Here is a 16,037-nt window from a genome sequence, read left to right on the forward strand (position 1 = left end):
TCTATTTTCAGTGAAGAATTTTAAAAAACAGAAATAAGCTTCCATAGAAAATTATATGTTCTCCTTTAGATTCCATCAGAGTTCCTAAAACAAATGCCTCTTCTTTAAACCACACTCATAATTGTTCCATACTTGAACCAGATAGCATCTCATTATCACATATTATAGCAGTCATACTTCTTTTGCTTGGTTTTTAAAGTTGAAGTTAGATCAGCTTCTCCTACAAACTATAATGGCTACAAAAAAGTGCTAAGATCTCCATGAATCAGAACTGGGAAAAATCTTGCAGCTAATTTTTATTTTCCATTTAAGACTGAACTCTGGCAAACTCTTTTGTTTGAAATGTATAGTGCTTAAAAGAATTACACTTTTAAATTAATAACATTAACAAGAAAGGCCGTATTTATTTATTTTTTAATTTAAATCCAAGTTAGTTAACATACAGTGTAATAATGGTGTCAGGAGTAGAATTCAGTGATTCATCACTTACATATAACACCCAGTGCTCATCCCAACAAGTGCCCTCCTTAATGTCCCTCATCCATTTAGCCCATCCCCCCCCACCCAACAGCAACCCCCAGTTTGTTCCCCATATTTAAGACTCTCTTATGGTTTGCCTCCCTCTCTGTTTTTATCTTATTTTTCAAGAAAGGCTGTATTTAAATGGCCACGTATATGTTCATACCCTTAATACCTCTACTGTCATATTTTGGAAGACAGCATAGTTTCTTATATGCTCTCTATGGAGAGCATATAAGAAAGCATATGGAATCTTATATGATTCCACTAATTACTTTAAAATGGGAGAATAAAGATTTTAACTTTTGTGTTTGACAAAGATATACTACAGTAAAATAAATTCAGTTTATTCAAAAATATATACACACTTTAATACATTTTATCATTCTGACTAGAGCATGGTACAGTAGAAAGAAACAAATCTGGGCTTGAATCCTACCTCCACTATGAATGGTACTACCTTTGGCAAAAGGCCAGTAGGTGCTTCAATTTCCTCATCTGTAAATGATGATAATAATGCCTAATGGGCAGAGTTGTCAAAGGGATTAAATGTAATGCCTATAAATCCCTAGCCATCAACAAATGGTAGACATATATTTTTTGTAGATATTTTTTATCATAACATAACATCCCTACAGATTTAATATTAGAAATCTTAAATTTAGTGTGTGTATTTCTGTGCAGTTCTGATTGGTTGTTTGTTTGTTTTCTCAAAGTCAAGGAGTGGTAGAGTCCAGGATTCAGGGGACAAGCCCAGACACACCCAAAAAGAGGTGGAGGAATGCTGTTACTACCGTAAGAATCCACTGAAGAGTAAAAGAGTATTTGCTTTCACCTCGAGTAAAGTCCGTAAGTCCATTGAAATTGCAAACACAAGATGGGAATCTTACCAGCTTTGGACTAACTGAACTGATGGAGTCCTGAGAAGATTATCTGGGAGTAGACTTATTTCCTTCATTATATTTGCCAATCTAACAGGCAGCTCTTGCCGCAGAAACATAAATGAGGTCTTTTCACAAGCATTCATAGATCCTAAAACGAAACAAGGTGGGAACAGCAGTAAGTAGAGCCCATAAGGCAGTAGAAGCCAAGAGGCAGGGAGAAACGCAGAGGGAGTTACTTGGCAACGTCAGAGTGGTAGTAGCATCACCTTCATGACAGGGAATGAGGACGAAAGGGATGAGATAACCCAGTCAGCAGGGTTGTGAGGCATCCTAAATGACCTAAGTCGTGACATTCCAATCGCTTTGTAGAGCAGTGAAGATACTCTCCCCTCTCCATCACTTGCATCCTTCCTGTGATTATCTTAGCACCAAGGTAACCTGAGCAAGTCTGAACAAGGTGCAGAGTCTAATTTACAGCAGGACCTGCCAAAGCCTATTAACTGGATGCTATTATTTAGAAAATCTGTTTCCTAACTCCAGGTTTGTAAGAAATGAATACCTGTCCAATATAAACAGAGAAATTTGGTCATGTGCGTGGGAACCACGATAAGCAAAGAGCTGATGTACAGGAGGGATTTCAGGCAACAGAAAGCAAAGAATACCAATACATGTTCAGCAACCATCTTCAAGCTCCCCCTCCCCTCACCCCCACCCCCAGGTCTTATTCAATAGTCTGATTCCTGGTAAGCATCCTGCTCTTCCTCCACTCCTGTACCAAGCTACTAAGCAGAACAGTTGTAGAATGTCCTTTGACAAGCAGTTCTATTGAAAGTTAAACTAAAAAATCATGTTATTTCAGCAATGCATTTTGAACTCACGAATGTCATCTTGCTGTTTTAGAAAGGCAGCCTTAGCCAAAACTAGATCGTTCCTAGCAGTAATTACCGAATTAAAGGAAAACACTTTCTTGTGAAAGTTTAATGGCATACTGTGAACAAGGCCAAATTCACCCCTTAATCACACTACAGTCATTTTAAAGTAACAACAAAGAAAACCGAGGGCTTTGCGCCAAAAAGAGTTCGCCTCTGTACACCACAATTTTAAGATAAAGCTGCCAGCTAAGCTGATATCTTTTGAGCCCACCAGAGATCCATTACTGACTTAACAGTACTCACAATGCAGAAGATAACTTTTTCTACTGAAATGTTATGACTTTATTCGAGTTTATTAGTTTTCCCTTCCCCCCCCCCCCACGCCTCCATATGAGAAGTCAAAGTTATAAGTCTAACTTTGCAATTTCTCTGCAATCTGTTGCATCCTTTCTAGAGAAAACCAGCAAGGGCCCACCGGAAGACGAGGAAAGTGGACAGTCGCCTCTACAGGGTGAAATGTGGCAATCCCCACGTCTAGTGCTCACGCACTTTACGTGTGCTCAACACTTACTTGCTGATGATGAAATGAATGTGCTGTTGGTGGAAACACTATTAAGCAAGTGGCAAGGAAAACATTCTATGAAACAATTGGGCCAGTTATAACCTGCTTCCCCTATCATCGCGCCAATTTTATGCAATCATCGTCTACAAAACTGAGCATTTATCATCACTGTGCAGAATCCGAACACGACTCCCGGGAGTGTGCAGCACACTTGCCTCCAGCCTGAGCTCTACTCTTCGGAAGGCGCCTGGCAGAGAGCGCGGCTCCGCACGTGCGCTGAAAGGCGGGAGGTCATTCCGCCCGCGGCCCTCCAGGTTTGTTTTTCAACAATACACAATAAAAATGCACACGCCCCCGGTTATTTATCCCGCCCGCCAGCGCGTGCACCTGAGCTTGGGGATCTGTCCGCAAGGGAGGAAGGAAACACCTACAGCGAGGGGGGGGGGGGGGAGACGTTAAGAAGGAGGGGTGCGCCAGAGGTGAGAGGGGGCCAGCGAGGGCCGGGCCCGTCCCGGGTCAGGGGCCGCATTTCCCCGAGCAGGGCCGCGCACAAAGGCCCTAGGCCCGGGCCGCACTCACCGAAGTCCAGGAACTGCTTCATAGAGAGCGGGGACGGCGAGAAGCGCGCGTAGAAGTCCACCTGGCCCGGAACGCCGCTTTCGGGCGCCGGCCCGGAGGCCGAGTCCGAGGTGAGGCTGCGGCTGGCGCCGGGGCTGGCCGCGCGCAGCCCGGAGCCCGGGCCGGCCGAGGCGGCTCCGCGAAGCAGCCGCGCCAGCCTCATGCCGAGCCCCGCCGGAGGAGCCGGAGCTGGGGTAGCCAGGTCGCCGCTCAGCGCCTCGGCCGGGCGGTACGTGAGGGACGTGGCGACCCTCGGGGGCGGGGAGCGGCTGTCACCGCCGCGGCCACCGCCCCCCTCGCCGGAGCCCGGCCCCCTGCGCCGCGGGGCGGGACCCAGAGAGGGAGGCGGGGAGAGAGGCGGGAGCGGGAGTGGGGTCCGCCCCTGTGCTAAAGTCCAGCCTCCGTGCGCCGGGGCGGTGCCGGCGAGCAGTGGGGCGGGGAGAGCGTGCGCAGGTCTGCCGGCGGGAAGCCGTGGGTGCGGGAGGAGCCTAGGCTTCTTCAGTCCCCGGCCCGCCCTGCAGCTAGGAAGCCCGTAGGTGGCCGTGGCGCCCGAGCCCCTAAGGCGCCCTCGCTTCCTGGTATGCCCCCTTCCCACGCTCTCTCCGAGCACACCCCACCTTCCTGCTATCTGTGCCTCCCCAGCCTCAGCCAAAAGGCTGAAGGACTGTGCCGCGCTTCGCTTCCCACACCTGTGTGCTGGCTGTCCGAGCGCTTTCCAGAAACTCTCCTCTGTGATGCAAACCCCACATTTTACAGGTGAAGGAGCCAAGACCCGGAGAGCTTCAGGATCTGACCCTTGCCAAGCAGTGGTACAAAAATACGAATGAACAAGGGGGAATGTGGCCCTAAATGTTGTCAGCGACTGCAGACCCAGAAGATGATTGGCAACCCAACTTCAAGTCTTAGGTGACAAGTCTTAGATCAGCAAAGTACTTAAAGGGTCCCTCTCCTTGACTGACTGACTTTAACTGTCTTCTCAGCCTCACAGTTGGGCTGCTCCATCCTTTCCTCTTCTGCTCCGTCTTCCTCGACTTAGACGATGGGGCACCTCTGGATATGGTAAGTTGAAAACGCATTTAATACGGTTAACTTATCCAGCGTCGTAACCTAGCCTAGTGGACCTTGAATGTGCTCAGAACACTTCCATTAGCCTACAGTTGGGCAAAATCCTCTTAACACAAAGCCTATTTTATAAGAACATGCACCTTATTGAATACTGTACTGAAAGTGAAAAACAGGATGGTTGTAAGTACATCGGTTGTTTACCCTGGTGATTATGTGGCAGACTTGGAGTTGGAGCTGCTGATACACAGCATCACGAAAGAAGATTGTACCACGTTGCGTCTTGCTTGGGAAAACATCAACATTCAAGGTATGATTTCCACTGAATGGATATCGCTTTTGCTGCATTGTAAAGTAGAAAAATCATAAGTTGAACTGTTGAAAGTCAGGAACTGCCTGTAGTGAATATAAGACTAGACAATTTCTTACATTGGTTAATGCCCTAGAGCTACAAAAGTTGCAATCTGTGCTGAAAATCACCACTGCTGTCCCTCCTCTCCACTGCGACTTCCCCCTCTATCCATCCCCAGTACTTAGGTATGTCTTAGATGAAACAAAATTACTTTTTCCTGGGTAGTTTATCAGTAAAATATGAATGCATGTATAGCTCCAGCAATCACTGGGATAGAAGCTCCAAAATCTTAAAGGTTATGCATAGTATTATTCAGCTCCTTCAACCACTGTTTGCAACTCTGCTGCTTTCCACCTGAGCAGGTGGAGGGATTCAGCTGAACACTGACTTGTGTGGAAGTACAAAGGCCCAGCAAGAATCTTGAGATTTATTTTAGCAACTTTGTTCTCCCAGAAACTAACTCAGCTGTTTATTAAAATATTTTTTTTTCTCCAAAGTATCTTCACCACCAAACTTCTGCTCAATATCCAGAGAGTGATTCTATGAAAACACATTAAAAATGGTATCAACATTTTACTTTTTGGTCAAAGGCTTACTGTCCAGAAGCTGGAGAGAACATTAGAGTTTTTCAGGGATCTATTAACCCGACGATTGGTAAAAATATCTTAGGGGAAGCAGTTTTAGGGAAGGAAAAAAATGTCCTTCCCTGCCAGCTTTTTCCAGCTGGTTTAGGAATTAAATTGACATGAGACAGATTAACAGGAGAAAAACCCAATTCATTAGGCGCATATGGAGACCCAATAATGAAATCAAGATCCAAAGAAATGACCAAGACTCGCAGTTTTTATACATTTTAGACAAAAAGACAATAAATTTGTGAGGAATTAACAGGATAAAGAAAATAAATGTTTGAGAGTTTTAATTAGGAATTCTAAGAATTTGGGCTGAGGTTTTAGATTAGTAAAAAGTAACAAGGTTTGCCTGGGTGGCTCAGTTGGTTAAACTTCTGATTCTTGATATTGGCTCAGGTCGTAATTTCACAGTTCGTGGGTTTGAGCCCATTAGGCTCTGCCCTGGCAGTGGGGAACCTGCTTGGGATTTTCTCTCTCCCTCTCTATCTGCCCCTCCACCCTGTCTAAATAAACTTAAAATAAAAGTGACAAGGTTTGTTTCTACAACTTTCTCAGCTTTAGAATCTCTATCTCTGGTGATAAGGTTGTCTTTTTACTTCTTAGTACAGGGAAGGTAACTTTCGTAAGGAAGGTTTATTTCCTGCCTAGGGGGTGGTGGGGGTGGGGGACAGAGGAAGGTCTGTGTCCTTACACTGGCTATTTCCCAAGTAGCCTCATGTAACCATTGGTTACTTAGTAACATGTTGTGCTTAGTAACATGTTGTTTAGCCTCCATGTGTTTGTGCTTTTTCCAAGTAGCTTCAATTCAAAATAACCAATATGCCATGTGGCACATTTTGGGGGCAGCCTGCCCTGGGCCTCTCCAGTTCCCTCTGAAACTTCCCTGGGAGTTTCAGTATGAAAAGCTGAGCTGGTGAATGTGGAGAGAGAAACTGAGCTAGTGAGCGGTAGGAGATCTGCAAAGAGAAAAAAAAGCATGTAGATTAGAATGAGGAAGCAAACAGAAGAACAAATCAGAGCGCATTTCCCCACATCCCATTAAGCCAGCCTCCCAACCCCAGAAATAGATCCGTCCAGTAAATATTACTGTTTCATTTATCTGATGACAAATATTAATCCTTTATTATGACAGATTTAAGTTAGGTATTATTTGTCCCCTTTGGTTTACACGGATGCAACATTTTTCACCAAGGAGTTCCTCCTTGCTGAGCTGCCAGTGTGTGTAGGGCATGACGATTTTGCAGTACCAAAGAGGCTAAGCTGTTAACTTCTGACTGGAGTTTTCAAAGTTTGCATAGTGGTATTGAACTATTCTACTACAGAGAGAGATTTAGGATTGCCTTTTCTAATTCATAATCTCCAAGATTTGGGAATGAAAACCCTTAAAGCTGAAAAGAAGGTGGACTTGAGATATACAAGCAGAATTTCTATGATTTTTTTGAGAGGCGTGTTTGTGTGACATAATTTTATGAACAAAGGAACCCAAGTTTATAATTTGGCATGTAAGGTGGAGTATTTAGTGACAGAAGGAGGCAGGTCTGAACCCACATTGTCCTGAAAACTTAGGTGGGAACCCTTTATGTACTTTGTTGCTACATAAGATAAAAAGGGGTTATGATTGGGGCACCTGGATGGCTCAGTCAGTTCAGCATCAGAGTCTTGATTTCCGCTCAGGTCAACACTCAGGGTTTATAGGATTAAGCCCCGCTTCTGGCTCCATGGTGACAGTTTGGGTGGGGCCTGCTTAGGATTCTCTCTCTCCCTCTCTCTGCCCCTTCCCTGCTTGTGTTCTTTCTCTCTCTCAAAATAAATAAATAAACTTAAAAATAAAAAAGAGGGGTATGATTTACAGACAAGGTTAGGTTGGAACCTGTAATTTTTTTTTTTTTTTTTTTTTTTTTGAAATAGAAAGCTAAGGAGTGCAAGCAGGGGAGAGGGGCCGGAGGAGGAGGAGAGAGAATTTTAAGCAGGCTCCACACTCAGTGCAGAGCCTGACCCGGAACTTGATCCCATGACCCTGGGATCATGACCTAAGCCCAAATCAAGAGTGGGACACTCAACCCACCCAGGCACCCTTGAAACCTGTAGTTTCTTTTTTTAATGTTTATTTATTTTTGAGAGGGGGAGGGGCAGAGAGAGAGGGAGACACAGAATCTGAAGCAGGCTCCAGGTTCTAAGCTGTCAGCGCAGAGCCCGATGCGAGGCTTGAACCCATGAACCATGAGATCATGACCTGAGCTGAAGTCGGATGCTCAACCCACTGAGCCACCCAGGCACCCTGAAACCTGTAATTTTTAAAGTCTGGAGTATTCCATGACCTTTGCCATTGATAATGTTAATATCCATACATCTCTATTTTTCCTGTCAGTCTATGAGAGCAGAACAGGTTGTGAAATAGTGATGTAGGAGGTCTATAGTTTGGTTCTGGCAGCTATAAAGCTTACTGCTGTCATCGAGCCAAAGAAATCTGCAATTCTGATCCACCCAAATATAGTGTGTGGTATTGGGCAATCTAACAAGAGGGGCAGCTGATATGTAAACCCGTTTGGTGATTTGGCAAACTTTTATGCTAGAGTTATTTTTAATCTCCTTGCCAAGTTTAAAAATGCCATTTTCCAAAAAAAAAAAAAAGAAAAAGAAAATGCCATTTTCAGCATCAAACACAGAGTTTGGTTGTAATACTAGCTTGGTATGTCATCCAGGAGAAGTCCAGTGGCAGGTCTGTTTTCAATGTAACAGGAAAAATCTTCAGCTATTGTTTTCACCCTGACAAGGGATAGTCTTTGAGCTTCTGTAGAGATTTTCTGCGGCCCACGTAACTCACCAGGGAAAAAAGGCAGAGTAACTTTCTTCTGATCATGGATATCACACCTTATTATTTACCTGTCTCCCTTGCTCAGTCCATCAGATGTTTACATTAGCAGGAACAAAGACCAGTTTGGGCTTTTTTTTTTTTTTTTTAAATGTTTTATTTTGAGAGAGACAGAGTATGTGAGCAGGGGAGGGGCAGAGAGAGAGGGAGAGAGAGAGAATTCCAAGCAGGCTCTGCACTGGCAGTGCAGAGCCCTATGCAGGGCTCCATCTCATGAACCCTGAAATCATGACCTGAGCCAAGATCAGGAGTCCAAAGCTTAACCAACTGAGCCACTCAGGCGCCCCGACCAAACACTGTTTTATTTATTTTTTTTAAACATTTATTTATTTTTGAGACAGAGAGAGACAGAGCATGAACAGGGGAGGGGCAGAGAGAGAGGGAGACACAGAATCTGAAACAGGCTCCAGGCTCTGAGCTGTCAGCACAGAGCCCGACGCGGGGCTCGAACTCACGGACCGTGAGATCATGACCTGAGCCGAAGTCGGACGCCTAACCGACCAAGCCACCCAGGCGCCCCCCAAACATTGTTTTAAAAGAGATCAATCCATGTCTCCTATATGGAGTATTCTGGATTTTAATAAAGACCAAGTTTGGTTTTTCTGGCCATATAAGTCAGTTTCTTGACACATCTTTTCTAAGGTTCTTTTTAGATCTAGATTTTTATGTTCCATTTGCTCTGATGATTGAGGTTAATAGGGGATGTGAAATTTTAATGAGTGCCCCAGAGTTTTTGCAAGCAGGCGGTTTATCTCTGCTATAAAATGAGTTCCTTCGTCTAACTCAGTCCATAAAGGAATGTCAAATGAGGAATAATCTCAGTTACTAATTTCTTTACCGCTGTTGTGGCGTGAGCACATCAGTGTAGCATACAGTCTACACAGTCAGGTAGCATTCAGACCCTTCACTAAATAGGCAGATAATAGCCAAATAGGGAGAATAGCTCAAGGCAGGGGGTGAGTCTATAAAATCCATTTAAAATGCCATTAAGGGCATTGTGGGCCTAAGAGGACTTCTTAGGGGCATGCTGATTTGGTAAGATGTATGAGTAGTACTCTGGGAGATAATTTGGTCAGAAATTTTACGGATGCCACGGCAGAACCAATTGTTTTTTTTAGTTCCTTAATTAATCTGTTTGCACAGGTTAACTTTAAAAATAAGCTGCCAGTTGTTTTATCAGAGCAAATGGGTTTATGTGGGAAAAGCAGGGAATTGCAGTTTGGGACAAGCAGTTTGTGGCAAAACCATAGGCAAGTCTGCAGAACAAGAAGAGGGGTGCTCTTTTATAGAGGGGAGGGGGGAAGTTGGGAGGGCTGTTATAAGCGAAAAGCCCGTTAGAGTAAACTGGGAGTTTGAAGTATATAGTGGCTTTTCATTGGCTGATTTGTGACTGTCTCTTGGTAGCTGAGCTGCTACCAAGGAAAGTGGCTTTGAGTTGCAGACTTCCTGTTGGTTCTGTAATTGAAAATGAGTGGTAGAGTGTGAGAGCTCCCCCAGCCAAACCTCCCAACTTCCTTTTAGTGAGGTTTCCCTTCATTGACTTTCACACACTTGTGTCCCATTTGGGGGGAGATAAGTGCTAGCCAAAAGGTTATAAGAAAAGGGGCTACAAGGAGTCCATTTGACCCAATATATATAATCCATCTGATAATTATTTCCACCCTTTTGTATGTAATTGTCTTTTAAAATTGGAGGGCATTTGTATGATAATTAATAATATGAGTCAGGGATAAAGGTAGGGTTAAAAACTGGGTGGATTGAGGATGGGGGAGTGGTATGTTTTGGGCTGCATATTTAGCAGCTCTGTTAGCCCTGTGGTTTCCTAAAGATACACTATCAGTTTCCTTAGTATGAACTCAGTAGTGAATAATGGTAATTTTAGAAGGGAGGTGTATAGCTCATAATAGGTCAGCATTTATGAGCCCATTAGCAATGGGAGTATCCACCAAAGTTAAGAATCCATGAAATTTCCATATTATGCCAACAGCATGGCAGATTCCAGAATCCATGTAAATAGTAGCAGTTTTCCCCTTCCACCAGTATATAAGCTCTAGTAAGAGCTAGGAGTTCAGCCACTTGGGCTATTTTACTGTGAGCAAAAAATATGCCTCCAAGTGTTTTATGGGGGGAAATTATGGCACAACCAATGATTATGTTTCCCTGGAAATTTTGTTTACAGGAGCCATCACAAAACGGAAGTAAGTCTGGATTATCTAGAGGGATGTCTGAGAGACACTCTTGTGGTTTTGAGATCATACTTACAGTTGTAAGACAATCGTGGGGAATAGAGTGGGGCTCTCCATTATCAGAGAGGTTAGTAAGGTAACTGGATTTAAAGTTCTTCAGTGATGTAAGTTAATGGGTTAGTCAAGAGAGCTTAATCATTCATAAGTGGTCTGTCATTGGGTAGAGAGATGCTGTGACTTAAGAACTTGTAAGAGAGCAAACACAGCATGGGGAACACATAGGTGAATGGGGAAGCCTAATGTAAGAGTAGGGGGTTTGCCCATCAATTTGGAAGCTGTAGCCATTGCATGTAAGCATGGAGGCATACCTGATGCCACAGGGTCTAATTGGCGTGAGAAATATGCTGTTGGCCATTCAGGAGAGGCAAAAGGTTGTCCAAGAGTGCCTGCAGCAAAGCCATTGTTTTCATGGCTGTATGAATGGAAAGGTGTGTCAAAATTAGGTATGTCAGAAGTGTGGACAGAGCTGATTTTATGTCTTCAAAAGAGGTTAATGCCTCTGAAAGCCAGAAAATGGGCTCTGGGGTGATATCTGAGACAACAGCATACAAAGGTTTAACAAAAACTGCAAAATTAGGAATCTGTTGGTGGCAGTAGCCCTCTGCCCCTAAAAATTCATTTAACTGTTTTGGGGAGGGGCTGGGCAAAATGACTCAAGGCATTTTGGAATATATATATTTTTTATGTTTTTATTTTATATTTCAGGGAGAGAGAGAGAGAGAGAGAGACAAAGCATGAGCAGGGGACGGGCAGAGAGAAGGAGACAGAATCTGAAGCAGGCTCCAGGCTCCCAGCCGTCTGCACAGAGTCCGATGCAGGGCTTGAACTCACAAGCAGTGAGATAATGACCTGAGCCTAAGTCAGACGCTTCACCTACTGAGCAACCCAGATGCCCCATGGAGTGAGCTTTTGAATGCCCTGACGTATCGCATATACTGAAGAGATAACAGTTGCATGTACCCACTGATATTTAGATTTAAAGGTTTTATGGCCTTGTTCAGCTATTGCCTTTAAGAGAATGAAGAAGTTATAAAAGCTCCCGAGTTAGTTTAATTACAGAGTAAAAGGTCATCAACATACTGCACTAGTGTGGAAGCTTGGGTAGAGGTTATGGGGTCTAGGGTGGCTTTAAGGACTTGGGGAAATATTGAGGAAGACTCGTAGTAGCTTTATGGTATGTGAGTCCATGGCAATTGTCTCCCTTTAAATGGAAATGCAAAAAGAAATTGTGAGTCTGGGTGGGATTGAAAAGAAAGCTGAGGAAGGGTCAGTTACTGTAACCCAGGTTGCATCAGCAGGAATCCAGCTAAGAATAATAGATGAATTTGGATTTGGGACTCTAGGGTGCCAAGGAATTACAGAAGAGTTTCTGTGCCTTAGGTCCTGTACAAATCAATAAATTTGGTTTCCCTCTGAGTCAAACTTGCCTTCTTTCTTTATGGCAAGATTGGGTTGTTGTGTAGGGTAAGGTAGTAAAGACAAGAACGTCTTGTTTTAAGAGAGGGTCTCTTGCAAGGTTAATTCTTTGTTCTGATTTCTGGAGAGATGGTTTGAGCTACTGATTGAAATGGTTTATTCCTTTTCCAAGAAATGCACACAGGCTCTGCACTTCATAATATTTCAACTTCATTTGCATGTGTAGCCCAAAGGCAAATTGGACACCTTTTTAAAAAATATTTATTTATTTATTTACTTACTTACTTACAGAAAGGTGAAAAAGGTAAAATCAAGGCTTTGAAAGTAGTTATAAAATGAACATGTCATTATCACATTGTATACTTAAAAAATATTTTTTTAATGTTTATTTATTTTTGAGAGAGAGAGAGCATGAGTGGGCGAGGGGCAGAGAGAGAGGTAGACAGAATCCAAAGCAGGCTTCAGGCTCTGAGGTGTCAGCACAGAGCCTGACGCAGGCCCCGAACCCGTGAATCATGAGATCATGACCTGAGCTGAAGTCAGACACTCGGCTGAGCCACCCAGGCACCCCATGTATACTTTAAATCTTACAATTTTGTCAGTTTTACTTCAGTAAAGCTAAAAAATAATAATAATAAAATTAACATGCCAAAAATTTAATTAAGACATTAATTAAATGAGGCAACCAGAAAAGATGTTACAACCAGTTCAAAGGAGAACTCAAAAAAAAAAAGGAAAACAGAAGTGAATTTGCAAAGGGCATCAAAATTGGCTTTTTTCCTTTTAGGAATCAGAAACCCTCCATCTGACAATTTATTTTCATGGATATAGGCAAGCATAATTTTGCATTATCACTTATCTACAATTTGCAGAGTTAGAAATAGCTCCAAGAGAATGATGAATCAGAATCAGACCCTTTAGAAAGTTATGCTCTAAGCAATGCTTTATATTCCACTGGAGCATGATATTTTCTTATATACATTTGCCTTCTCGAACAAAATTTGAAGAAAAATTCAACTGAGTAAAATTAAAATTTTTTTCTATTATTGAAGTATAGTTATATGTTGTATTAGTTTCAGGTATGCAACATAGCAAATCAGCAGTTCCATACTTATGCAATGCTCGCCACAATGAGTGTAGTTACAATATGTCACCATACAATGTTATTACAGTATCATCGACTATATTCCCTATGCTGTACTTTCATCTCAGTGACTTATTTGTTTTATACCCAGAAGTTTGTACCTCTCAATCCTCTTTGCCTATTTTGTCCATCCTGCAACCCGCGCCCCCCCCATCTGGTAATCAAGAGTTTGTTCTCTGTATTTATGAATAGTTTCTATTTTGTTTTTGTTTGCTTATTTTTTTTTTTTTTATATTCCACATATAAGTGAAATCATACGGTATTTGTCTTTCTCTATCCTGTTTCACTTAGCATAATGCCATCTAGGTCCATCGATGTCACAAAGGCAAGATCTCATTCTCTTTATGGCTGAATAATATTCCATTATATATGTATACCATATTTTCTTTATCTAATCATCTATTGATGGACACTTGAGCTGCTTCCATATCTTGGCTATTGTAAATAATGTTACAGTAAGCATAGAGATACATATATCTTTCTGAATTTGTGTTTTTGTTTTCTTTGAGTAAATATTCAGTAGTGAAATTACTGAATCATATGATATTTATATTTTAAATTTTTTGAGGCATCTCCATTCTGTTTCCACAGTAGTTGCACCAATATACCCACCAACAGTGTGTGAGGGTTCTCTATATTCCATATCCTCACCAAGACTTGTTATTGCTTGTCTTTTGATACTAGCTATTCTGACTGGTCTGAGGTGATACCTTGTGGTTTGATTTGCATTTCCCTGATGATTCGTCATATTGAGCATCTTTTTATGTGTCTACTGATCATCTGTATATTTTCTTTGGAAAAATATCTGTTCAGGTCTTCTGCCTATGTTTTAAATTGGATTATTTGTATTTTTGGTGTTGAATTGTGTAAGTTCTTTATATATTTTGGATATTAACCCCTTATTAGATATGTCATTTGCACATATCTTATCCCATTCAATAGGTTGCCTTTCATTTTGTTGATTTTTTTTTTTTTTTTTTTTTTTTTTTACTTATAAAACCTTTTAATTTTGTTGTAGTCCCAGTAGTTTAATTTTGCTTTTTGTTTCTTTTGGCTGAGGAGACATCGCCATAAATATGTTGCTAAGGCTGATGTCTGGGAGATTACTGCCTATTTTGTCCTCGGGGCTTTATGGTTCCAGGTCACACATTTAGGTCTTTAATTCATTTTGAGTTTATTTTTATGTGTTCTGGGAAAGTAGTCCAGTTTTATTCTTTTGCACATACCTGTCCAGTTCTTCCAACACCTTTTATTGAAGAGACTGTCTTTTCCCCACTGTATATTCTTGTCACCTTTGTCATAGATTAATTGGCCATATAAGCATGGGTTTATATTTGGGCTCCCCATCCTGTTCTGTTGATCTATGGGTCTGTTTTTATGCCAGCACTATACTGTTTTGATTACTATAGCTTTGTAGGATAGCTTGAAATTTGGGATTGTGATACCTCCACTGTTGTTCTTTCTCAAGATTGCTTCGGCTATTTGGGGTCTTTAAAGTTCCATACAAATTTGTTCTAGTTTTGTGAAAAATATTATTGGTATTTTTATAGGAATTGTCCTGTATCTGTAGATTGCTTCAATATATGGACATTTTTACAATATTAATTCTTCTAGTCCATGAGCATGTTATATCTTTCCATTTGTTTATGTTATCTTCAATTTCTTTCATCAGTGTCTTATAGTTTTCAGAGTATAGATAGTTCATCTCCTTTGTTAAATTTATCCCTAGGTATTTTATTTTTTTGGTGCAATGGTAAATGGGACTGTTTTGTTAATTTCTTTTTTTCCTACTTCATTATTACTGTATAGAAATGCAACAGATTTCCATATATTAATTTTGTATCCTGAAACTTTATTGAATTCATTTATTAAGTTTAATATTTTTTTGGTGGAGTCTTTAGGGATATATAGTATCATGTCATCTGCAAATAGTGACAGTTTCACTTCTTCCTTACCAATTTGGATACCTTTTATTTCTTTTTCTTGTTTGATTGCTATGGCTAAAACTTCCAGTACTATGTTGAATAAAAGTAGTGAAAATGGACATCCTGTCTTGTTCCTCATATTAGGGGAAAAGCTTTCAATTTTCACCATTGTGTAAAATGTTAGCATTGGCTTGGTCCTATATGGTGTTTATTATTTTGAGGTATGTTTTTTCTGTGTCCACTTTGTTAAGAGCTTTTTTTATGAATGTTGTATTTTGTCAAATGCTTTTGGTGCATTTATTGAGGTGATCATATGGCTTTTATCCTTCGTTTTTGAATGTGATATATTATGTTGATCGATTTGCGGATATTGAATCATCTTTTCATCCTTGGAATAAATCCCACCTGATTTTGGTGAATGGTCCTTTTGATGTATTGTTGAATTTGGTTTGCTAGAATTTTGTTGAGGATCTTTTGCACCTGTGTTCATCAAAGATCTTGGTCTGTAGTTTTCTTATTTTTTAGTGTCTTTGGTTCTGTATCAGAGTAATGCCGGCCTCTTGGAATGAATTTGGAAATTTTCCTTCCTCTTCTATTTTTTGAAATAATTTGAGAAGAATTGGTATTAATTTTTCTTTAAATATTTGATAAAATTCACCTGTGAAACCATCTGATCCAGGGCTATTGTTTGTTGGGAGTTTTTTGATTATTGATTCAACTTTGTTACTAGTAATCAGTCTGTTCAGATTTTCTACTTTTTCCTGATTCAGTCCTGGAAGATTATATGTTTCTAGGAATTTATCCATTTCTTCTAAGTTGCCCAATTTGTTGTCATATAATTTTTTTTTTTGCTAGTCTCTTAGAATGCTTTGTATTCCTGTGATGTCAGTTGTTATTTCTGTTCTTCTGTTTCTTTTTCTTTTAAAAAAAATT

At 41.2% G+C, this 16,037-nt stretch overlaps 1 protein-coding gene and 1 long non-coding RNA gene across 4 annotated transcripts in view; one reads left to right on the forward strand and one right to left on the reverse strand.

The window, feature by feature from the left end:
• Nucleotides 1-3,717, reverse strand: part of PDK1 (pyruvate dehydrogenase kinase 1) — a 33,029-nt gene extending 29,312 nt beyond the window's left edge. For both annotated transcript variants that reach the window (XM_049615520.1, XM_049615519.1), the window contains exons 1-2: nucleotides 3,417-3,717; nucleotides 1,410-1,551 (exon numbers count right to left, since the gene is read on the reverse strand). In XM_049615520.1, coding sequence (XP_049471477.1) covers nucleotides 1,410-1,551; nucleotides 3,417-3,618 — 344 coding nt within the window. In that variant the 5' untranslated portion in view covers nucleotides 3,619-3,717. The remainder of the gene's footprint in view (nucleotides 1-1,409; nucleotides 1,552-3,416) is intronic.
• Nucleotides 3,718-3,925: 208 nt separating this feature from the next.
• LOC125911550 (uncharacterized) overlaps nucleotides 3,926-16,037 on the forward strand; it is a 46,343-nt gene continuing 34,231 nt past the window's right edge. The window contains exons 1-3 of one of the 2 annotated variants that reach the window (XR_007454362.1): nucleotides 3,930-4,033; nucleotides 4,212-4,514; nucleotides 4,741-4,827. This is a non-coding gene — a long non-coding RNA (uncharacterized LOC125911550). Of the gene's footprint in view, nucleotides 4,515-4,740; nucleotides 4,828-16,037 lie in introns of both variants that reach the window. The other variant, XR_007454363.1, reaches the window with a different exon arrangement.

The sequence above is a fragment of the Panthera uncia genome (assembly GCF_023721935.1).
Source record: "Panthera uncia isolate 11264 chromosome C1 unlocalized genomic scaffold, Puncia_PCG_1.0 HiC_scaffold_3, whole genome shotgun sequence".
NCBI lineage: Eukaryota > Metazoa > Chordata > Mammalia > Carnivora > Felidae > Panthera > Panthera uncia.